The sequence below is a fragment of the Leptonotus elevatus genome, chromosome 3 (genome assembly GCF_054856555.1).
Source record: "Leptonotus elevatus isolate MCC_2025b chromosome 3, RoL_Lele_1.0, whole genome shotgun sequence".
In the NCBI taxonomy this organism is placed as follows: domain Eukaryota; kingdom Metazoa; phylum Chordata; class Actinopteri; order Syngnathiformes; family Syngnathidae; genus Leptonotus; species Leptonotus elevatus.
In genome coordinates this window covers 27,226,978-27,252,532 of record NC_141241.1, presented here as the reverse complement: position 1 = coordinate 27,252,532, position 25,555 = coordinate 27,226,978, and the positions used below count along the sequence as shown (strand labels likewise).

General features: G+C 38.8%; 1 protein-coding gene across 1 annotated transcript; it reads right to left on the bottom strand.

Moving 5' to 3' along the window:
- Positions 1-502: 502 nt before the first annotated feature.
- On the bottom strand, positions 503-24,901 carry dis3l (DIS3 like exosome 3'-5' exoribonuclease). Its single transcript, XM_086071054.1, has 18 exons — positions 24,646-24,901; positions 23,944-24,097; positions 18,422-18,550; positions 17,335-17,470; positions 16,822-16,989; positions 13,104-13,182; positions 12,749-12,928; positions 12,464-12,633; positions 10,137-10,298; positions 9,776-10,026; positions 7,461-7,553; positions 6,905-7,193; positions 6,558-6,793; positions 4,786-4,940; positions 4,493-4,671; positions 2,656-2,801; positions 2,400-2,571; positions 503-2,096 (listed from the first exon to the last, which is right to left on the bottom strand). The coding sequence occupies exons 1-18, from the start codon at positions 24,773-24,775 to the stop codon at positions 1,788-1,790; spliced, it is 3,138 nt and encodes a 1,045-aa protein (XP_085927180.1). The 5' UTR covers positions 24,776-24,901; the 3' UTR covers positions 503-1,787.
- Positions 24,902-25,555: the final 654 nt, after the last annotated feature.

Genomic DNA, 25,555 nt, shown 5'->3' with positions numbered 1-25,555 from the left:
CTTTAGACCTATAGGAGCGTCGTAAATGACTTCGCTGAGCTCGGCGCGCAGATGAGCTTCTACTTCTAATGAGTGAGTATAGCTACAAATTATTTTTGTTATGAAGTGCAGTTAGTGAGATTCAAATCTATGGCAAATTACTTTATTGTGGGATTCAAATCTATGGCAAATTACTTTGTTTTTTGGTGCCATAATTAGCCTTTTGCACATGTTCAAACATATTTAGAATAGAATATAATGCATTGGTAGATTTTTGTGGTATTTTTAATGTAGATGTCACAATATTAAAATTGGAGGCCCTGCAAAAGTCCTTGGTGACAAGTCACAGTTCTCTCCAATGACTGCGCGCACGTGTGTGTGTGTGTGGGGGGGATTGAGGGCCCCTAACAATTTTTTTGCACTGGGGCCTCTCAGCATGGTGTTACGCCACTGCTCCCACACTCAAGTATACCAGTAAAAAAAAACGTCTTTAACCATGTTAATGAAATCACCACCAAAATGGTTGATTTATCTTCATTTAATCAAAAAATAAATATATATACACCTCCTGTATTACAAAACATGTCTTTATTAATATATCACTCATATATGTACATAACATAAAATCCTGTGAATAACATGCACTCGTGAATAATATACCCTATACTACTAGCCTATACTTTATAATGATAGAGTTTGTGTATCTTACATTTGGCATATTGTTAGACTACTAAGCGGTCCTTGTGTGCGTTGTTTAACAGCTAAGCTAACAGCCAGTAGTTACAAAAGTAGTCGCGGTAGTTACAACTGCGCAATAATCTCCTTCCTAATTCTACTGTGGTACGTATCACTGTATGTTTTTCTTTGGGCCAATGGCGAAGAAAATTGTCGTGGAAAAATAAAAATGCACTTGCGAGTATGGAGCACCTCCGGGAGTATTCACGATCTGACCGGAAATGAGCAGTGCATCGTCTCAACTACCGCAACGTGAGCATTCGGCATTGCTCGGCTTCACTCGGCATACCGTTTTCAAGGTATGTTCGACTTAGTTTGCTTAGCTTGGGTGTTCAAACTCCGAGGCATTTTTAACTCTGATTTTTTGGTTGAAGTCCGAATTGTACGAGTTCCGAGACGTTCAAACTCCGAGGTTCCACTGTACTTATAATTACAGCATGTGAAGCATATTGAGTTATGTATGTATATGAAATGTGCTCTAAAGCAGTGTTGTTGTTTTTTACAACCCCTATGTACTGCTTATGTACTCAAATGTCTAAACAACAAAAGTGGGCATTTTGTCAGTACGGATGACAAGAAACCTGACCAAAAAAAAAGACCAATTCATTTTACAGATTAATTCTTTAGTTAAGTTTTACATTTCTATTTTTATGTTAGGAAAGAGCAGGGTTAAAGAGGAGGTTGACCTTGTGAAATAGTACAACCCACACTCAAAAGATGACGAATGACGGACTGGCTGCATGGTTAAAATAACCTCAAATATGATTACAGTTTGGTTCACCTTGAAAAAATGACAATGACGGCTGGTGACCCAGGATGCTGATGAATGACGGACTGGCAAAATTTTGTAAATTGCCCACTTCTGCTAAACGAGACAAAATTTAGTTTTTTAAGACATCTGGTTAACAAACCCCCTCAATTTGTAAAAAAAAAAAAAAAAAAAAAAGTGTTATTCACAGGATTTTACAGTAACTAAAAAGGAACATTTTATTTAAAAATACTTCCTGTTAAAAAAATGTCTAAAAACTATTCAGTCCATGTTCAATCAAGCAGGCAGAGTCCGATGAGTGTCTCTAGGCTGTGGTTGCACATTCCAGATCCATCAGTGAAAGCTCTCGAATCTCCTCCAAGACTAAGTACAGATTCGGGCTTTTGCTTTGGCAGAACTCTTGCTCCTCTTTGGACAGTTTGGGCCGTCGGTTGGCCTTACCCCGGGCCTGCTGGGACGCTTCCTCGGCTAAGCGCACGACCTCCTGAACCAGCTGGCTGCGGCCGTGCGACCGAGGCTGGTGGAGCGTCGCGCTCTGGTGCGGCCCGTTGCCGACCAGCTCAAGGTTGACACTGTCAGCGTGACAACGCGACAACTGTACTGAAATACGAACCTGAGGGAAGGCGAGAACTCAAATTGGATGAAATCACACTTTGGTTGTTGCCATGGAAAAAAACGCTAGGATAGTTGACATGACTACTGCTGTAATTGTTGGGAGGATATCGCTGTTGCTAACAATTGTTCAAAAATGTTAATTGTAGACAAAATGAAGCTATGAGAAATTGCAATTTACACAAAAGGTGTACTTTGAACCTGTCAAGAGCTTTTTATTACAATCATCTACTAAAAATGATGAATGCAATGCTGAAAAACTATGTCTGGGCCTTAAAAAAATCTAAGCTGTTTGTTGACTCACAGTGATGTGGTTGAAGAGTGTGAAGGTGGTGTTCCCAATGGGCGACGTGGTTGTGATGTGGTCCGAATAGCGGCGCACAGAACCGCTCTGCCAATCGCAGACGCCGTCCTGGCCTGCAGAGAGCACCTGACCCTCTCGGTTCTTCAGATAAACGGGCCCCTTTACGCCATACCTACGCACACACCATTTTGGATACGACATCAGCACAGTAAGACCAAGCGATCATATTTTTATCTGTTGTACATTGAAAACTTACAGTGGCACAAACGCCAACACGCCGTTGTCTCGGATGGCGTAAATAACGGCATCGGCCACACAGCACTGGTCCGTGTTCGGGTCCCTTTCTTTGAAATACAGACACTGAAACAACTCAGTGGACACCTTCTGCGCCTGCTGGGCTGTCTGCAAACGTCACATGGCGGTCAGTTCCTGAATGTACGCAGCTAAATATACACTTAAGTAGGGCTGGACGATGATGGGAGAAATAATAATCACGATTATTTTGATTGAGATTGAAATCACAATTAATAAAACTATTAATCACTGATTTTAAAACGTAATATTTTTTCAACGACTAAAACTCAACTACTCAAAGCTATGATCATAGCCTTACGCCCATTCATTCCTTCACATTGAACACTTTATTCTTGAACACTATTCTTTATGTCAAGTATAACATAACCTTATAAATGTCATATGAAATTCAAGCCTCTTGCATTTTCATTCTTCATTTTCAAACTTAAGCATTACATTACCCTCTTTATCATATTTATTTTATCTTGTGTTATTTTCACAAGTCTGGGCATTTAGTGGGCTAATCAGGGACCTCAGGGATTATATTTTGTGCTATGATGTCATGTGAAAATGTGTATTGGTATGACCAAATAAAAAGTCCTTGGACATATTTGTATCCTTGAATTTGGGGGAAAATCAAATTCTGTGAATCTTGTAACAAAAAAAAAAGTTAGAATTAAAAAGTAAATTAAAAATACTGTATATTTACAAGCTGAAGAAGGAGTCCTATTGGGCCTTTTTGGCCTGTGGGACTCCGGAGGCAGCTGACAGGTACCGGCTGGCCAAGTGGAATGCAACTTCAGCGGTCGCTGAGGCAAAAACTCGGACATGGGAGGAGTTTCGGTGAGGCCATGGAAAACAACTTCCGGACGGCTTCGAATAAATTCTGGTCCACCATCCGGCGTCTCAGGAGAGGAAAGCAGTGCGCCATTAACACTGTGTATAGTGGAGATGGGGTGCTGCTGACCTCGACTCGGGACGTTGTGAATCGTTGGGAAGAATGAGAGGTTCGTAGCCGAGTGTGAAGTGGTTGGGATAAAAATCAGCACCTCCAAATCCAAGATCATGGTCCTCAGTCGGAAAAGGGTGGAGTTCCCTTTCTTGGTCAGTGATGAGATTCTGCCCCAAGTGGAGGAATTCAAATATCTTGGGGTCTTGTTCACAAGTGAGGGAAGGATGGCGTGGGAGATTGACAAGCGGATCGGTGCAGCGTCGCACTGCAATTGAATTCTATTAAAATAACAACTTTTTCACAAGTTAGGAATAATTTGTGCCTTTGAGTAGTGTTATCTGACCTGTGGTTATGTGTTTCCACAGCATTTGTGTGTGAATATTCGTTATTTGAAGGACTATTACTCCCGAAGTTGATGCTAACTTCCTGTTAGCATTTGAATGGGATCCTTCATTCACTTACATTAGCATTAGCGCTAGGCTCGCCATGAGTTAAAAACTAAGCATGTTTTGTATTGAAATATACACTGTGTGTAATTCTCCTTATCGTGTGTTGTATGTGTAGTTTTACAGTTAACTGGAGTGTCATTAAACATCTTAAACAACAGAATCACACTCTGTTTCGCTCCAGGCTAGCTACAAGCGACATGGTGCATTCAATGTCCTTTCACAACGTAGGGAATTTGTCGCAGCGTTCTGCACGTTAATAGTTTTTCTTCGTTCATTACATTTTTAATGCTCGAGAGAAGCCAAAATCAAAGTTGCAATAAAATTTCGGTTAATTGTCCAGCCCTAAACTTCAGTACTATCAAATATTACATTTTGGGGGGAAAAAAAAGAGAGCTGACCCTGTTTTTCTTGTTGATATGCTGAGCCAACTCGTCAAGCTCCTTGTTACTGGCGAGTGCTTTAGTAGGGCTGCGCCCACTCTCCACATCAATGGCTGCTGTCAGAAGGCGGTGCACCACAATGTCGGCATAGCGACGAATGGGTGAAGTGAAATGTGTGTAGCGGTCCAGAGCTAAACCTGAAAAGTGTCATTTAGTCACATGCTTTATGCAGTATGTCATAGGAAGAAACATTGCTTTTCAGTATGCACTAACTACTACGTATAAGAGTGTCAACGGTTTGCATTGCATACCATAGTGGTAGTACTGGTCTTGGGAAATGGCACCGGTGGAGAAATACATTGCCTGAGACATGGCCTGGGTGGCCATCATTCTCAGCAGTCTGTTCAGCAGTGGGTCCTGTGGGTCCACAGACTGGTCCAGTGAGTCAGCTAAAGCCTTATTGGACCTACAGAGATCAATAGAAGGGAAATAAGCAAAGAGCAACAAAATATAATACACTTTACAGTATGGAGGGTGGTCAGATGTCCCGGGATTAACTGCGTCCCCGATTTGGGGCCTTGTGTCCCGAGTCCCGGCTCTCTCACTCTCTCATGCAGGTCCTGTCCAGACGTGTATTTTTTTGTTTTTTTAAAATTTAGCCAGCAAGGCAATTGTTTGGCCATGTGCGTATGTCAATTACACCGTTGTCATACCGATTCATACGATAAGTCAATTAAAAAAGAATTTAACTGTGAAATTCCTTCTTATTTACTTTCACATTCACATTTGCGTCATTGCGGAACTACAACTACTTCCTGCTTCCGTGTCTAAGAATCATGGGACATGTAGTCAGACTGAACAAGAGTTGAGTGTTTCTGGCGGTGCTTTTCCAGTCTTACAAAAGTTTGGATCATGGTGAGTGTATTGATTTGCTTGGCGCCTTTGAACTGTCAACCAAAACAGCATTTAGCATTAGCTAAACACACCCACCGTTTACCAGATTGACTATCAATTAAATTGATTCCGAATGGTGAGATTTAAAAAAAAAAAAATACATTTTGATTTTCAGGCAAAATTGTCGTGTCCAGGTCTTTCATTTTGAAAATCTGGTCAGCCTAATTTTATATATTTTGTACAAATTAACAGCCATGTTGGTAACATATGTGTGAACAAAAATAGGAGACAATACAAAACATGTCAGTGACGCCTTGGATGGCCAAGATTTAAGAGCAGACAAGTTCCGATGATGAACATACTGTTTTGATCAGATGATTGACTCCTTTAGGTACAGAATATTTTCACTCATCTGAGTCTGAGGCATGTGGGGCAAAATTTGGTGGCAAAATTAGCCATTAAAACAACGACTTGTGCTGTTCTGAATTTCATTTTTTTTTTTTAACACTTCTTGCCCACCATAGCATTCATGACATCACGATTGGGACACGTTCTATTCTCACGCCTGGTTTGAAAAAATTGTTGTCAGGGGTTCGGAAAAGTTGCTGAATTGGCAAAACTGAGTTTGATGCATGTCCGAGCATCATTTTGGTAATGAAAGGCTTACTCAGGATTTCCATAAGGCAGAATTACCCCCTTCAGCCAATGTATGACAAATTACAGTGCAAATTCCATCTTGTTGTGTATTGTGACAGAAGACCTTTTGTGAAACAACTTCGGTGAAACAACTGCTTAACAACTCTTAAAGCTTATCTTCATAATCAATTTCACGTTATCTTCCAAAATCGTCTTCATGTTTTATCGGGGGAAAATAATAGTTAGTAATAGTAGCTTTTCACACTAGAATTTTCCAACTTTTATTGAAAAAAAAAAAGCATTGATCAGAAAAAAAATGTCATCAAGTGGAAGAGCATTAAATTGTACTGCCTGCCACTATACATACTTTTATTTTTTTTACTTTTTTTTTTAAACTTTTTTTTTTTACTTTTTAACCAATTACTTAGATACTTTCCAGTGTCACATTAACGCACACTGGTTGCGAATCACTGTAATAAACAATAGTACATGACACAGTTGAGCTTCTAACATCTACCCAATGATACAAGAGAAAATAAATTGTTCACCAAACCTGGTATCGATGGTGAACCCCCTGGACATGGCACTGTCCACCAGCTGGCTGAAGAACTCCTGTCGAGGTGGCGGGTGATGTCGAAGCAGAGCCTGATGAGGAAAGGCCTCCTGGATCTTGCGCGCCACCCAGTGGTTGGCGTAGATCATGCACTCGGCCACCGTCTCGTGGATCTCCAGAGGTTGGCGGGGGACCAGAGCAGTGATGTTCTTGTCGTTATCCAGCTGAGCACGCACCTGGGACCAAAGCATTGAAATCAAGTCATAAAAGTCCAGAAAATATAATTTATCCAAAGGTATCAAATAAACATGGCTCCTAAGTGCTACAAATGGACACACTACTCATACCTCCACCCCTTCCAGTTCCAAGGCACCGCCTCGATCTCGCTGCACTCGGAGGTGTCGCGCCACATGGGTCATCATCTCCAGAGCCTGCGTGAGCTGAGCCAACTTGGCGTCCTTCTCGTAGGAGTGGAGCCGGGTCAGCTCGGGCACCTCGGCCTGCTCACCATTGAGAAGGGCCTGAGCCAACTCGTAGTGCAGCTGGTAGGAGGAACGGATGACGGTGCGACCATACCACACATTGTTGACGGCGAGAGTGTGCGCGTCCAGCTCCCACATCACGCTCATTGCATACCTGGATCACACACATTTGTAGTAGAAGTAATCCTTCAAATTGCACGTATTATATGCAGTGTTTGTCGAGTGAACGTTCACTAAGTGGCAGATTTTGCTATTAATTGCTGCATTTTTAGTTATTTTGAGGGAACAATACATGTTACATGTTTGTTATATAACATACTGTTATATAAGCTCTACTGACTACTTTTTATTGTGTCGGTGTCATTTCTTCAGTGTTAGCGCAAAAATGGATGGATGGATATGAGGTGTGTACTCAACTGACCTGTCGACTCCTCCCAAGAGAGAGCAGAGATCTGCGCTGAGAATTGCTGGCAACATGTCATACCTGCGGTCGGCAAGGTAGTAAGTTGTAGCCCTGAAACACATGTGAGGCACTGTCAATTTGGACTATCATTTTCAATACTGTCATGGTAAGGTTAGGTCAGGGTGGGTTTGTCACATACTGCATTTTAATAAAATTTTTATTAGTTTTTGATTTGTACAATATCAATCCAACTTGTGCAAAAAGAACATGCCATCTATCTGTCTGTCTGTCTGTCTCTGTAGCATTGTGCATAAGTGGTTATGCGCGTTTGGTTTGCATAATGTATTGCAAGTACTCAGGTTTCCTGCGTCTTCCAAAACCAAGCATATTAAACATCCATAAAACAGAAAAGAGTCAGACAAAACAAATATTGTAAATAAATATATATCGTATTGGTTTGTTTTAGTTTTTTGACTTTTTGAATATATTTGTTATAGGAGTAATCCAAAAGTAACTAAAGGTGTTCAAATAACATTACTATAAAATTATGGGACTTGGATTATGTTAGGTTATTAACTAAATTTTTTAACAGTTAACTAGTAACTATCGGAATACATTTTAAAGGGATTACATCACGGAATTTTAAGCCGTTCCACTGTTAACTATAGACATATAATGATTAAATCTTACCTTTGACACCATGGCAATGTCATTTTTTATGAAATATAAGGTATTTTGCTGGCTATTTTTTTTATGTGGAAGTAAAACGCCCAGTTCAGTAAAACTCCGCCTCTCCCCGTGTGGTTGCCGCGCCCCTCTCGTCCGAGCCGGCTGCTGCCAAGGAACACTGTGTGGCCTCGCAAGACCGACCAGCCGTTGAAGTACAACCGCGTCTTCTTTACATGTGGAAATTGGATGGATATTCAATTCTTCAATAAACATTTGAAAAAAAAACGGCTCCTTGCCGCAATAAATCGTAGTGGAGGAGGAGGGGAGAAGAGGGAAGAAAGAAAGAAGGGAAAAAACCCCACAAACCTGAGTGGGTCGCTAACCAGAGTCTGCTACTCACAGGGCAAGCGCGCTAACCACGACACCATCTATGCAATTAGGTTCAAATGCACAACATTTTTTATTTGTAGTTTACACAAGTGTCAGCCAGAACCTGGGAATTTAAGACGGCTAATTGTCATTGCACTTTGGCATTGCAAATGTGAAGGATAATTGATTGCTTTGAATTCATTTGGACAGAATGTTTACTGGTAAAGGCTACTTTTGTCGCTATCCCATGGAGGTCTGAGAGGAAGTGGGCGTGCGTTTAGTCTGCAGAGGCGGTACGGATTAATAACCTAATGACGTCAAAAAGTTCCAACAGCTCGTTTTCTCAGGTTGGGAGGGGCTGGTGCTTGGAGAGCAGAATGACCTAGAATTTCTCATAGAGGGGCGAATGGAAGAAAAAAAACACTTTACTGATGTTTCTGGTGAGGAATTTGCATTTTAACATGGCTAAAAGCTCCTAAGAGTTGATGTTTCACATCGCTGTCCCTTTAAAAGTAACCATCCTAACCCTGGTAGTACTTCTTTTAAAATTGTACAACATTAAAAATGTAAAATTAGTTGTTTTTCAGTGCTTAGAGGGATACTTTCGGTAATTTGCAATTTTTTCATGTACAATTAACATCTTTAAAAAGTAATTGTGCTAAGGGCTCAGGTAAATAACCACCAATTACGGCTCAACTTGTAAATATAATAATTCTAATATGTTCTACTGGCTAGATGAAGAAAAGATTAAGTGGCGTTTTCATTTTGATGTTTTTGTAATATCAAATTTCATATTGAAAGCCTGGAAAAGAAGAAAAGCCAGATTGTTCATGACATAATTTTTTTTTTTTGTTATTGTTGTTTATTCTAGTGTCTTATAAGCCCATGCGGGCTGGGCATATTATTGCATGCAGGACACAATCATAAAAATGGCAATGTAAACGTTAGGTAGGCCGTGATTGGTTGTTTGTCACCTGAGCCCTCAACACAAGTGATGTCATTTTCAGTTGACATCCAGTGGCCAAATACTTTTTTAAAGATGTTAATTTTACATGAAAAATAATGATGTTATCAAATTAATAATACGCAAAATATTAAGTTCTTACTGCTGAAAAAGACCAGAAAGATACAATACGAGTATGCTTAGTTGTACTTCTTTTTCAATTAAAATTGAAAAGAGTTATGAGTACCAAAATATCCCACATTCTTCCCTGGGAACAAGACAAAAAAAAACAACTTATGTACACCCCTGTATAATTCCTTTATGACTGTGAAGGAACAAGTCAATGTCTCACCTTGCATGTGCCTCTAAGTCCGTGAGGGAGCCTTCAGAAACAAAATGCGTAACATCAGCAATGTGGACGCCGAGCTCCAGCAGCTTCCCTCCTGCGAGGCTGCGTACAGACAGCGTGTCATCGACATCCTCGCAACCGGCGGGGTCGATGCTGAACACCAGGTGACTGTCCCTCAGGTCCCGTCGCTCAGCCACCTGACAAAGATCCACCTTCCAGGGCTTCTCGGGAGAATTCGCAGGCATTTCTCTCAGCTGGGGAGAAAAAGAAAATAACTAGAAATTCGACAGAACTTGTAATATATATATATATATTTATATATATATATATATTTTGTAATCTGTGTATGAGTTGGCCCTCCGACCTGTGCATCGGAGAAAGGGGGGACGTGGATGCAGTTTTCTATGAGGATGGTCTGAACTTCAGTCTCAAGCTCACCAGCCGGACCCAGGACTCTCACACTGTGCCCATTAGGATACAGTGATGTGCTTTCCCATGAGTCAATGCGTACCACCACTCTATGATCCTGGACAAAAGCAAAGGGGGATGTTAGGTTTTGATATATCTGAATATAAATAAATGGTTGAAAAGAAGATAGCCCTTGCGTCTTTAACGTGCTACATCATAATCTACAGTAGGGTGCTTGAGGGCACGAAGGGGCCGTGCACCTCACAAAAAAAAAAGTTTGTCTCGTCAGAACATTTCTTTGAACGTCTTGGGGAGGATCAAAACTTATTTTGTGAGTTGTGACAGCAGTGGTTTTTGCCTTGGAACTCTCCCATGTATGCCATTTTTGCCAACTGCCTTTCTTAAGATTGTGTCATGAATACTGACCTTTACTGAAGTCTGAGAGACCAGCACGTCTTCGGATGTCATACTGGGTTCTTTTGTGACCTCCGTGAAGTCATCATTGCACTCTACGAGTGATTTTGGTTAGCCAACCACTGGCTCTGGACGTGGCTAGCTGGCTTCCCAAAAGCTTAAAAAAGCGTTTGTAACCTTTTAAAAAATATTTCAATTTCAATCACTTTGTTTCTTATTTTTGGCTCTTGAATTTGTTCGGATTGTGGCATTACACCATTCTTTTGCAACCTTGAAGTGTTCTTCTGATTTACGACAGGTACAATTTTAAGTAATTTCTTGATTCAATGTATCTGGTGTAGAATAGTACTTCATCATATTGACCAACGAGGATCTTGTGTGACTTTTTTTTTGTGTGAAATCAGAATACTTGACAGAGCTCTGCAATATATCGACAGTATTTCCAGTGGGGCGCTCATCTTATTGCACATTAGGATTACTCTTGTCCTCAAGGGATCGATCGCAACCAGGAGTGTTGAAATAAATCATATAAACTAAAACTATACATCGCAATACAGACATGAAACAATTATGTATCAATGCGGTACCGGAAACCATGATCAGCTACTTAAGTAGCCACAGCTGACGGAATTGTGGCTGCCAGTGTGCGTTTTCGGCCCAAACATTCGCACCTTCCATACACCAGTGTGAGTAGCACTGGAGGCAATGTTCCAAATTTGATTTAGCTGATTCAGTAACTGGTTAAATGATTTAATTTATTAATGAAAGTAATACGTTATAATCACTTAAGTGTTACACAAACATTGACATCGGCAAGGATGAGATGAAAATATTTTCATAATTCAATACTCATTCACAATACTCATTCACAATACTCATTCACAATACTCATTCACTCCTAGCCATTTTCACTGAAGCAACCTCTTTTGCTCCTGGCTGTTTTACTGGATTTTGACTGATTTTACAAGGTCCACAGAATGTTGTGTTCTATTGCTATAGAAACATGGAACCTACCAAAAGAAAGATTTGAGTCTCTTCTTTCATCACAAAAACAGTATATTTCTATCTGTTTCCATTTTGCAGCAATTAGCATTATAATATAGTTAAGTTTCATTATTATTCACAAATCTGTTTAAAACAGTGGGAGCGAAAGAGCTTTTTGCAACATGGCCCTGATTGATTTCTTATGCTCTGCTGCCACCTGCTGGCCGTTTTTGTAATACCCATCATTGATTTAAGTGACCTCTTCAGTTCAGAGGCTGCACCAAAGCCTTCTGTATGCTCTAGCATAAAAAAAAATATATATATTTTTTTTTAAAGTATAAATGAGTCTTTGGAAACATGGTAATATTTAAAATAGAACGTGTTTATACGTTTTTGGGAGCAAATGAGTTAAAAGCGGATATCACAGGAAAGCACTAACTGGATGAGTCACATCCAGTGTGAAGCCTATCACACAAAACTTAAATATGTCGGGAACAACAGCAATTTAAGGACTGGCAGCTGTTTAGACCCTGAGTTGCTAATTACACCGGCCAAGGAAAATGCACAGCTGGCCAGTGCAGTCATGAATTGATGGGTGTCTGTCAACAATAAGTCAGCCAATAACTCAGGCTGCGGGAGCCTTTATAGCAAAGGATTTACATTCATATTCTGTATAGGACCACGGCAGGTTTCAATACTTATTGAGGATGCTAAAGTTGCAATACTAGATGCCTTCTGATAGCCATTTTACAGAAAATGCAATACCTTTATAATAAGATACAAAAAATAGGTACAAGCCCATCATTATAGAACTGTTTGTATTTATTGATGAATCTTCTATCTTTGTTCCCTCCCTCTTCTGACTCTATCAAAGGCAAACCAGACCTGCAAAGCATCAGCCTGCTGTGTGCTGATGCGGATCTTCGGTATGCGATGGTCCCAAGGCACAGTCAGGATGCGTTGAGAATTCCTGCTCTGGGACTGTGTGCTCTCCCTTGGAGGAAATGTTACCACATAGTCCCTCCAATTCCTCTGTAGGATCCCCACAACAATCCCTGTGTGTTTTATTATTCCAACATTAGAATTCAAACATGAGAAGAACACACATTTGGAATATTTTGGACGAAACAATCTCATAAACAAAGAGTAGTTTCAGATGAGAGTCCTCACCTGTCGGCATAGGTTTACTTTGGATGTCCTCTCCATTCTTCTCCTCCAATTGTCCTTGTGTCAGGGCACTGGGCTTCCCTCTCCATTCACTCTTTGGCAACAACTCCACCACGACCACGTCGCCATGCACAGCCCTGTTACGATTCTTATTTCCATACACCAACACCTCACTGCTCAGCTCTACAGCAGATAAAGGATGGACAGATAGCAGAGCAGATTAGAAGGGCAGCTAAAAGGAAGTCTCACAAACAATAGAAAAACACATAGACAGGCACTGCATACAATGTTTCTCTATTTAGCTTAGAATTAATCATAAAACATGGAATACTATTTTTTGATTGCAGAAATAGTGCACCTGTATTTTTATGTGAGAGACCCTCTGCTCTGACAGAAGCTTCCGTCTGATTTCGGTGTTTGTTGACATTCAGCGTTCCCTGCACAGAAAGGGGAATGTGTGATTGGTGTTGATCTTAAAAAGATTTGTTAACAAAATGTGCATGGTTCGGATATGCAAAACCTGGTTGGAGTCTAAGTTTGACCAAAGCAATAACACTGTCACTTTGTATGTAAAGCAGCCACAAGATAGTCAGACAATACATTATCGAGATGATGCTGTGACGGTGGCCAAATACTTTCATGGAAACTCCTTCTAGTTCTAAGAAATTGCTTTCGGTCAGAGATGACACATCGCTGTGTCGATGGCGTGAATGTATTCAGGTTTTGTTCAGTGCTACTGCCAACATACAAACAAACAGCCATTTTATGAATATAAATATATTCAAATTGAGGCAAATAGGAAGAAATGATGACTAAGAACCATGGATCCCTGAACTTTTGAGAACAAATTCATTCATTCAGCCATGTGCTAAATAATACACACAACCCAATAAAAGTACAAATATTTTGATTTTGGAGATATATATTTTTAGATGAATGATAAATGGTATACAGTACAGTTAATAATGAGTACAGAAGCTTTATTCATCTCAGTTTGTTAAAAATTTCACATGTGCAGTAGCTCCTCTTCAATGCAACAGGTAGGAACAAAGTGGCCACGTCACTTCCGACAGTCCAGTCAAGGGGACATGGACAACATCAAGATGGCTGGGGTGAGCTGCGGAGGATCCCGGAAGAATCCGTCCTGGACTACACAAACGTATGACGGATATGGCTGGGAAATGTAGATGTATTTGTAAATGTATTTAGATTCCAAGGGGATTAGCTTGAAGAAGAAATTTTGTATATAATTATGATGTATCTTTTGTGACAAGACCCGCACTTTTCTGACACATCTCCACTATAAACCCGAACATTCAAAGTACACCGTTTTTTTTTTGGGGGGGGGGGGGGGGGTATGGATAACTTAACATAAATTAGCTGTAGCTTAATACAATTTTGTTATTTCGTGATAAAATCTTGTTTTTATTGTTTCAAAAAATGTAATATTTACAAATAAAATAAATTTTATATAGTACATACTAAACATAAAACATATATGTCATGTATTAATATTATGCTTTGTTTTATGCTTTGTGTATGTTTAAAAAAAATTGTTTTATATTTGACTTGTTAATTTGTATTTATTTTTTATTTTTTTTAGTTTAGTTTTACTCTGTCTGTAGTTGACATTGTAAATGACAATCTGATCTCAGTTTCCTTACCTGGTTAAACAAAGTTTAAATAAATAATTTATGTCAGATTATGAAAATAACAACCTTTTTTTTCTTCCCAAACTAATCTGATTCATCCTCGTAGTAGGCAGCATGCTGACCGACTGGTTAGCAGCACGTCTGCCTCCCAGTGCAAAGGTTGTGAAATCGAATCCAAGCCTTTGGCCTTCCTGGGTGGAGGTTGCATGTTCTCCACGTTCCTGTGTGCATTTTCTCCAGGTACTCCAGCTTCCTACCACATTCCCAAAAATAATTGAACACTCTGAATTGTCCCTAGGTTGTTTGTCTGTGTGTAAGCCTATGATTGGCTGCCTGTTCAGGGTGTACCCCCACAGGCTGGTACATAGTCTGTCAACAAATAATAATGATAACAGTAATAATAATAAAAACATATTGATCATGTAGAAGCATACAGCAATGCCAAGAGATGATAGCACATTCTTACGTGAATGTTAAGATGTTGGATCTAACAAAAGAGTTAAAAGAGGAAACTGCAGAGAACAGCTCCGAAAGACTGATGGGATAAAACCTTTCCAGGTGTCCTGCAGTCATTATACCTTCTTCCAAGGACACAATACTTGACAAAACTGACAGCAGGCAATTAATTTTTTGTCTCGAACAGTAACAATTTTATGGTAATAAATGTTGTGAAATCAACTTTACTGAGAGTGATAGGAATATACAGATTGATAGCACTGTTGTATTTTATCAGCCTAGCTACTCTGCTGAAGGTAAATTGATGGTTGTTTTCATTCATTTTTTTAAATTAGAGATGAGTAATAGGCCACTCTGGCTTTACACCTTCAGTAGAGTTTAAGACTGAGTAATTGAGTAGAACAATACTTATTTTCTAATGTGTGATCTTTGAGTTCAAATCTGTTAATAAAGAAATAAATAGAAAAGGTAAGTTTATATAGCTCTTTAACTACACTATATGGTGCCCAAAGCGCTTTACAATGCCTCACATTCACCCATTCACACACTAATGACCGACTGTTGCCATGCAGGTCGCTGCCAGGTCCATTGGGAGCAAATCAGGCTTCAGTGTCTCGCTCAAGGACACTTCGACATGGTCACCAGGGGTGAGGATCGAACCCAATCCCTCACGGATGGGAGATGACCACTCTACCATTGTGCCATGCCGCCCACAATAATAAATAATAAACATATAATTAATAATTAAACAATCTGCTGGCATGCAGTCAACCAACAAGAAGTCAAAGGTGAATAGGAAGTAGTCAGACAGGAGTTTGGAAAAAAATTGTTACGTTTGGAGTATTAATGAACCATTTGAATGTGAGTATGACATTGAGTGGCTCCATCAACTCACTGCATCCTATAATGAAATAATAGACTGATTATCATTTATTGGTTATCATTTTCAACATCTTTACAAGTAATTTCAAAGTCATTCACTGAAAATATTTTGTCTACACAAACTACATGCTGTGATAACAATACTGAGAATACACTTCAATGGAAACTTAAAGTTAAAAAGGTAATCTTTCCTGTTATTGTATTTAGACGTAATTGTCTACATTAAAAGTTTAAAACTTAAATATAGCACAAACTATTAGGACCAGCAGGGTGGAACACAATAATTAATTTGCATATGTGGACTGTAGATGTTCAGACTAATGATGATTGACTTTTAAATTGCAGATATACAAATAGTTGGACCTCTGGCCTTCCCATTAAGTGCGGAATTACACATCCATCCATCCATTTTGTTAACCGCTTAGTCCTCACAAGGGTCGCTGGAGCCTAACACAGCTGGCTTTGGGCAGTAGGCGGGGTACACCCTGAACTGGTTGCCAGCCAATACAGGACACAGAAAGACAAACAACCATCCACACTCACAATCACACCTAGGGACAATTTAAAGTGTTCAATTAACCTGACATGCATGTCTTTGGAATGTGGGAGGAAACCGGAGCACACCCACGTGAGTACGGGGAGAACATGCAAACTCCACCCAGGAAGGCCGAAGCCAGGACTCGATCTCACGTCCTCTGCACTGGGATATTGTTTTACCTGAAAGCAATCTGATGTTTAAAAGAATTTTTCAATCTGTAATGTACTGATAATGGCATTTGAATTCCATTTCTACAAGTATATGATTCAAATCAATCAAATCTAAACATGCCAAAAAACTTACAAAAAGACATTGTGATTACCCAACGTGCATATGAGTTCAGTTGTGGACAAAACACACAGAACTGAATTAATCCCAAGAAAGGATACCGGTCTGCTTTTCAACTCAGTGCTCCACATACTTACAATCTGTAAGATGTCAGTTAATAACTTTTTTTTTTGTTTACTTACAAAAGATTTACATCATCAATCAATCTTGCTGCTTTAAGGCACACCAGTAAGGCTCAAGCACAAACAGAGAGGTTGTACCTGAATATAGCGTCCAGACTTGATACCAGCCTCCAGGACTTCAGCCGGTAGGTGGTCAGTAAACTCTTTTTCTGTGCATTCATACTCTTTTTCCTGTAGAGCCTGGCGAATGGAGCTGTACAATTCATGACCTGCCCGTAGCTCTGACCAGAAGTTCTGTAAATATTCCTAGAAAATAAGGACACAAATTAAGCAAGCCTGTAAATTGCTGCAAATGATGGTTGCTATGGTATCATTTGAATACATTTCATTAGAACACGCTGTACTTTCCTGTTATTATATTTATACGTAATTGTCTACATTCATAGTTTAAACTTAAATATAGCAAAAACCATTATGATCCCTGAAAAGATTCATATTATATCAAACTTATCTTACAGTACACTATTACAAAAAGAAAAAAAAAGGCTTACAGAGATTTTTTTTTTTTTTTTTAAATGCGCTAGATATCTATTTGATTGGCACCTCGGGAGCGAGAGGATGCGGGAGGCCTGGTTGTGTTCAGTCCTGTACCTGAACAGAGATGACGTACACTCCAGAGTGGAGGTTGCTGTACTGAGCAATGATGTTCTGGTCCTCTGTGATCATCACTACATCCATCATACCAGCTAGGTGGTTATAGTACCAAACTGCTGCAGAGTACACACACCTGCATACACAAACAAACATGAAGCAAAGTCACTACATCCTCTACGCTAAGAGCGGAGGGGAAAAGGACTCAAAACCTTCCTTTTAAAAAAAGCTTTCCCTGATTAATTTCTATTTTGAGTTTTGATATTAGTCTTGACTTTATACTCTGATTTTTATTGACTGTTTTTTTTTACTATGTTATTTTATTGCTGCCTGTGCTGTGCATTTTGAGATTTATTTTATAAATGTAAAGTGCGTTACAAATAAAATATATGATTATTATTATTATTATTATTACGTACAGAAGAAGGCAGGTATTATTTTACAGTAGAAGCAACCAGTTTTTTTTTTATCTCACTCGACATTGCTGCCTGTGCTGTGCATTTTGAGATTTATTCTATAAATGTAAAGTGTGCTACAAATAAAATATATGATTATTATTATTATTATTACTATTATTATGTACAGAAGAAGGCAGGTATTATTTTACAGTAGAAGCAACCTGTTTTTTTTTTATCTCACTCGACAAATACTCTATATGTATTAAAAAACAACAACAACAAAAAAAAAAATACTATTAAAACCTAAACTAAAACGATCCATTTTCTTTAAAAAAAAATAAAAGAGTAAAAAATAACAAAATTATAAAATTTAAAGGAAGTTGAGATGAAATAAAAACTAACTGCAGTAAAATGAAAAATTTAATTGCGTTTGTCCGAGCTGGTCGTGAGCCAATTGCAAAGAATGATACCTCATATATTTTCAAAATTATAGAATGGCCCTCAAAAATCAAATCCCTAAGAGTAGTAAGAACATAAGTTTAAAAAAAAGTGCAAATTTTAGTATGCAGTAGTCTTTCCCACAATTCGCTCTACTCTACAGCACTCAATTTAAAACTATCCACACCGCCAGCATATTGAGTCTGACTTAAACATAATGTTGAGTGTCAAAAGTTTCAGTAGCAGCTCACCTGGTCTGCCACTGTTCTTGACTCTCCCCATTTTCCCGCAGACAGAAGGAAAACTCTTGAAATTCATTGGCAAACAGAACACAGTCATGTCGGGGGTCTTTCAGCAGGTTTCGCAGGCGGTTATATTGTCTGCTTGGAGACATATCACAACAGGAAAAAAAGAGTGAGACACTTTACTGTACCTTTGAGGAAAGAAATACCCTCACACTTGCACCTCATGCTGTGTCACCAAATGAGCTGTGTACTTTCCATCATCATTGGGTGAATGAGGCAACAAATTGTAAAATTAGACTGATTGCTCAATAAATGCTGATCATTCACCACTTTGGCAAATCACATTTGCCAGAGAGCAATAGCAGCTACTGCTGCACATGCACACAAACATATAACTCAAAAACCCTTTCATAACATGTATGGGTGATATTGCGTCTAATAAATGATACCATACTTTAAACAGTTATAAATGGTTCACCTTTTTGAGAATTTTTTTTATTTTTATGTTGACTAATCGTCCATCTTTGAGCTTCATACAGTAGTTTGACCCTTTCGAATTGCCATATGACATCTGCATCAGTTAGATCAGTCTCATGCTGTTTTTAATGCTAAAAAACAATAGTAGCAAACAATAAAAGCACAATTTGTCTGCAGAAAGCCACCATCTTGTCACTGTAGTGGAAGTGCCCCAATATGTAACTACCTCAGCTATTTATCATATGGACTGAAATGCGAGTGCTTTAGCAGTAGCAGTATTGAGTTATTTGTTGACTTTTGAGAGATAGAGTACATTCATCCCCAGCTGTGAGAAGCTTCCCTTAGCCTGGCTGTGCTCCACGACATGATTTTGTTTGAATAGTGACCATGAGAGGAGATGTTCGATACCACTTCTTTTTTCTGACCAAGACCAGTACTCAATTCCTCAGTAGTCACTAATACTGACACCAAGTACTGAACCACTAGTACTTTTCATGTATAAAAAAATAATAATAAAAAAAGACAGATCATTTTTAAATAAAGACCTACTGTATATATTTCAATATAGCATTTGTGTTTAGAATTAGATTAAAGAAAATTATTTATTCTTATTGCTAGTTCCTGATAGTAAAACGGTCACAAGAGGGTGGCGGATAATGGTATTGGCTGCTGTGGCGAGTAAGAATACCTTGAAATAAGGCCAGGTACCCGCCCGATACCGATACCTCTATTGGTACTTGCCCATCACTAGGGACAAGTTTTCTATTTCCACCTTCAGCAGTAAGATGCCTGCTGATATGCTGCTCGAGTGGGCTTATAATTTGCTTGCATGATGGAATGAATGTATATGCCAGTTGCTTTGTCTTTGATATTATAAATTGTTACTTTTGCAATCTGTTCAATATTATACCGTTATGGACTGTATAATATGATATATATCTATTTTTATATTGATTTTAGTTTGAAACACTTATGATATAATTAACAAGAGTTATAGCTTCAGCAAAACTCACACATCTTGTCCTTGAATAGTGTGTTCAAAGGACTAGAAACTGTAACTTGTGACACAGTATGACATCAGCATCAAGTCAACCAATTATGCCCACCTAACACTGTAACAACTAACAAGTAAAACTTCATCATATTAATGATGCAACATTTTAAGAACAGCGCTGTAAGCAGAAATGTTGAACAAATTGCAATGAAACCAGTCATGTGGGACTCCTTATTTCTACAATATTCATCAAGCTTGTCAACAGCACTTGTGGATATTTGTGCTGGAGAGATGCATTTCAAGTCACCGGCTCATTCTCATTTAGCTTCATCAGCACGGCTTTGATTTAATGAGACTGACCGCTGTCAACTCTTGTACAAGGGCTTGTATTATTAGCCTTGCTGTACCTAAAGCATATAAATATTTGATCAGACAATTTTTTTCCAATTTGTTCCACAAAATGACTAATTATGATTATTATTTACTTTGAAAGTTTATTTAATTTTGAAATAAAGCAATCACTTTTGCACCAAGTCATTGTTGTTGATCTTTGTAAACTAAGTTGTAAAATTACTGTTAAAAGTTAGAGTTTAGTCACTTAGATTCCAAGCAGCTTTTCTAACCTCCGACCTTTTAATAACCAACCCGTAGGGCTCATTCAGCTAGTTCCGAGTGACTTAACTGTTTCCTGGCAACTAGAGAGCTGGCGTCAAGTCACAAGGAGTGGCAGATGTACCCTACTTTCAGCCATGAATCTATCAATGCAAATAACTAAATTCAAAATTTGATTATATATGTGATCGTCATTCCATAACAAATGTATTGGTCGGCAAGTATATATTATTAAAGGGACAGTGTGTAGGATTTAGTGCCTGTCATTTAGTGGTGAACTAATAGAACACAACAATTTTGAAGCACGTGCACTCCACTGCCTTAGAGTCCACACTTTGTAAGCCTATCACCAATTACAGTGTTCCCTTGCTTTAACGTGGTTTACATTTTCGCGGTTTCGTGGAATTTTTTAGTGCAATTTGAATGCTTTTTTTTTTCTTTTTACAGTAGTGTACCTTTTTTTTATTCAGGATATCGATCGCAACCTTTTTATTTTTGTCTCCTCTCAAGTAACAACTGCGTTCCTCTTTTTTTAAACAAAAAATAAAACACCTTCTATCGCTCGATTAACTCCCTCTGGAATGGTTGTGAGATCAAGTATGGCGAATAATACAACTTTAAGTCTCTGTTATTGTTCCATTTATTGTACACAGGTTTTCCCTGCCGTCCTCATGGCCTGGCCATAGGAGGCCATGCCACTTCCACTTGAGGCATAAACTCTAAAAACTAACAATATTTTTGTCTTTTTTTATTAAATAAAACTAACTATTTATGTGTTAAGAAATGCTACTGTTGAGTTAATTATCACTCCGACATTCAACTATAAAAAACAATGGCATGATTTAGTTGATGGGACTCTAATTTGCAACAGCCTATCGCAGCAAAGTAGGTTCGAAGCATGTGTGCGTGTTTGTTTGTTCTTGTACTTTTATGTACAAGGCAATATTGGGACTACTACTTTGTACCTTAATTACTCTGAAAAATGCTGAATCCTATTCTCTTCGATCACAAGATTATTTGTTGCTTTTCGGTTCCTCCTATGTTTATACAGAGTTGGGTCAAAGACCTTTTGTTGACTCTGCTCCTTAATGGAATATGCCTATCTGATTTCATTTCTTTAAACACTTTTCAATCCAAACGCAGTTTTTGAGACAAATTCCACCATATGCACTTGTTTCTTATAATGGGTTTGTACATTTTGTGTTCAATATGTAACTGCATTTGATGTTTGTTGCTACCTCTTGGGCAGGACTCCCATAAAAAAGCGTTTTTCTTTTAATCTCAATGGACATTTCCTGGTTAAATAAAATAAAATAAATAAAGTTGAATGGAAGTTAAAGTTGACACCTTCAACTGCACCCACTATATCTGGTCATATTTGCTGTAGATAATATCGTAAAATGTAGGTTTTCCCTCCTTGAAAATGCATTAGCAAAGCATTTTTACGCTTGCATTCGAATGCAACACTAAGTCCAGCCAATCCGGAACCTCATTTCATGGTGGTTGTGGTACGTCAGCTGAAGCTAGCCAATGACAAGCATCCGAAGGCGGGAGCAACAAGTGTGTCACGCTCAAGGAATACAAGACGGAAGTTAAGGAGCCAGCTGAACATAATTCAACTGACTTAGGGACAAAATATAAATCATTCACATTATTTGGAGGTACAGTATTTTTGGATGAAAAAAAAATTGTGAACCACAACGAGGTGCTATAGCCATCACAACAATGCGATTTTACACCACATGAAACAAACAAGACTCATCAGCATAAATGTTTTTAGTGGATTGAGCAATATTGTAAATTGTGAGAGCTTCTGTCTGAAGACAGAAGCATGAATAAGATAGTGTTTCTCTCAAAGAATAAGTACAAGTTGCACTGTTGCATTGGAGACACACATGCACACAAGCACACAGTTGTTTGAAGGGTTATAATAATAATTGCCAGGCTTCGGCACATCAACACCAACATTAATGTTTGTTACTCAAAAGCTATACAACAGGTGTCACACACCCATGCATGTTTTAAATGTTTCCCTCATCCACCACACCTGATTTAAATAATCATCTTATGAGCAAGCTCTGTCAGAGCCTGAAACTAGTGATGGCAAAATCGAAACTGTGTTTTGGTACGTACCGGAATACAGGTGGAACTCGTGATTAGAATCGGGTTCCCAAATCTCAGAATCAGGATGTCAGGTGATAGTTGCCTTTCGCGTTCTATTACACTTCCAAACGTCACGTGATCCCTTTTCTAAAATTAAATAAAATCCGACCATTGCACCATATTAAAATTTCTTAAATCTGAAATTAATCCAACCTAAGTATACTTCGTATGTAGAATTGCCCTGGATGCTGATTCATCGTCCTACATGATAAAATGTCAATAGGCGGTAGGTTCAGTGGTAACGCACCCGCATAATGTGCTGAAAATAGTCAGAAATGCAGGTAACCCCGGTTTAAATCCCGCTACGGGCAGCTTGTTTTTGCAGGTCATTAATTCACTTTTCCTCTCTGTCAAAAGTTAAAATGCCCTGTCGCAAAAAAAACAAAAAACAAATGTAGCCTACAGTTTTGTTTTGTTTTTAAATGTGATAGTACTGGCTGGGGGTTTCATCAGAGCATTTAAATCATGTTGAGAGGCAAAATTTAAAACAAACCAAGTATCAGCAACAAAAAGCTCATTTGTACTTCTATACTTATTTTGACGGGGTGGGGGTTATTCAGTTTTTGTTTCCCATGATATTATTTCTCTCTCTTATGGCGTCCATTACAATTACAGTGTAGGCTGATTGCCAGTTGTGTAAATTAGGTGATGACAGAGAGCAAATAGTTAGTTTCCTTACTGGGGAGCTGGCAACACTGCTCTACTGTTTGATTGTAATATTTCACAAATGGCCACCAGATGTCGCTGTGGGGAGATGCTTCGAACGTTCCAAAAGATCGATTTCTTTTGTGAATCAATTGTTTCAAATGATTTGATTGTTTCAATGTTCCATTTCTGCCATCCCTACCTGAAACATCTAAAACATGCAGGACTCCAGCCTTCAACAATTTCTTGACAACAGCCCATGCTCTGAGTTTTATGGTTAAGATTAGGCTGGCAATGCCAATAACAGCTTGAGGGTTAGACTGGCAAAGCTGACAACAGCCTATCATTGGTAGCAGAACAAAATGAAAACTTAGTAAAAAGACACAGAAGGGAGTGAAGTGAGGCAGGAACCACACCCAGCGCACGACCGACTCGTCTAACTATTGACCAATCAGAGCTGTTCACGGCAAAATAGCGCGAGCAGGAGAGTTTCTGTTCACAGCAGTTTGTCATAATCCCCCATAACATGTGGTATAGATTTTAAGACCAGTGAACACACTTCAGTTCTTTACAAACTAGATACTATAAAGTTGGAGAGAGAGAAAAAAGACTGAGAGAAAAAAAGCTAAGTACGCACCTACGTCCTTTGCAGTGATGGACAGCTTGGCAGACTGTCTGGGTGAAGAGGATGCCCTGCAGCTCTCTGAACTCCAAGATCTCCTGGTAGTCAACCACCACTCCAACATCAGGCACCACATAGTGGGTCAAATCTCCTGGCAACACCTTGCCATCTGTGAAGAGTGGATGAGATTCAGAAGGGTGGGATTTTTGCTCCTTTTCCCAGACACTAGCTTATTTAGTAGCACTGCATATTGTAATTCATTTTCTTTAAATTGTCTACTCTCTATTACCACAGCCATGTACTGGCCCAGACAATCATTTATTTACAGTCTTGTCCACGTGTATTCCTCAACACTAAAACATCCCTTGTATCATCCAGTAAAGGAGTTGCATAAAAAAGTGATGTATTTACAAACATAATGCTTGTAAATGCAAATGCTTGTTTTCATTGCATATGCCATTGTTGTGGTTGTAGTTGGCACTAACTGCAGTGCAATACCGTGTTAAATTTCATGCTGGAACAAAAATAACCACATAGTGATGACAAACGATGGACGCTGTCTATCTGGAGAACCTTCAGCACTCCATTAACTTTCCTGGGCAACCTTGTCTATGTGGCTGCCAGATAATACATTTCTCTGTTGAGCTAAAGTATTAGCTTCGGTGTATGTATATGTGCCATTAATAAACGCCCGTTTACTGTTTAGATCACGTTTACCGTTGTCACAGTTGGCGAGACACAAGGAGCTGTAGCATGGAACTCGCTCCCTCACATAATGTTCGCGGACAACACGGACCTTTCTGCCCCGGCTGCTTTTCAAATGGAGAATTTTTTCTGTCTTAATCATTTTGTGAAGTCAAGATAAAGCTATACGCCTGGATGTATCCGATAGCGATAGCTATTTTAGTTTAACGGGAGAAAATAGTTGCAAACATATTAGCTCTACTTCAAAAGGGAAGAGGAAGTGCAAGGCGGGTACAAAACAAATGACGTCACGATGCACAGTCCAAACGTTTTGTCGCATTCAAGTACTATTGGACATTACGCATTTCATTTTCTTTCTAAACGACTGCCGAGTTACAAATGCACTTTAAACTACTAAAATAAACAAGCTTTTGATGCGGGTAGGGTATACACGACATTATGTGTGTTTGTTTTGTAATAATGAATAAAACAGAAGAAAGTCAGTACATTTTCATAAGGGATTTTTATTGTGAAGTGTGTATTTTATTGTGTGCATGGAATTGTTTAATGAGAAGTGGAGCAGTTCTGATGAAAAAATATATGTTTTAAACTCTCTTTACATATTTTATTCAATTTTTTAGGTTACAATACAACTGCAACTTTTGAATGATTTATTTATTTATTAAAGTTACAAACCTGCAACTACTGCAGGTGTTTCACAACCATTATTAAGCCATCCATTTTTCATAGGAAAAATCTCATGTGCAAACCACCCAACAAAAATGACACAAAACATATGAAGACTGAAAGAATGATGATCGTCTCAATTTACATGCAAATTTACTTAGTCAGTGTGAAATCTGGCCCTTGGTTGAACACGAAGCTGTTCACAATACTTATTCATTTAGGGTGGATAGTACATTCTGCCATCAAATGGAAGAGC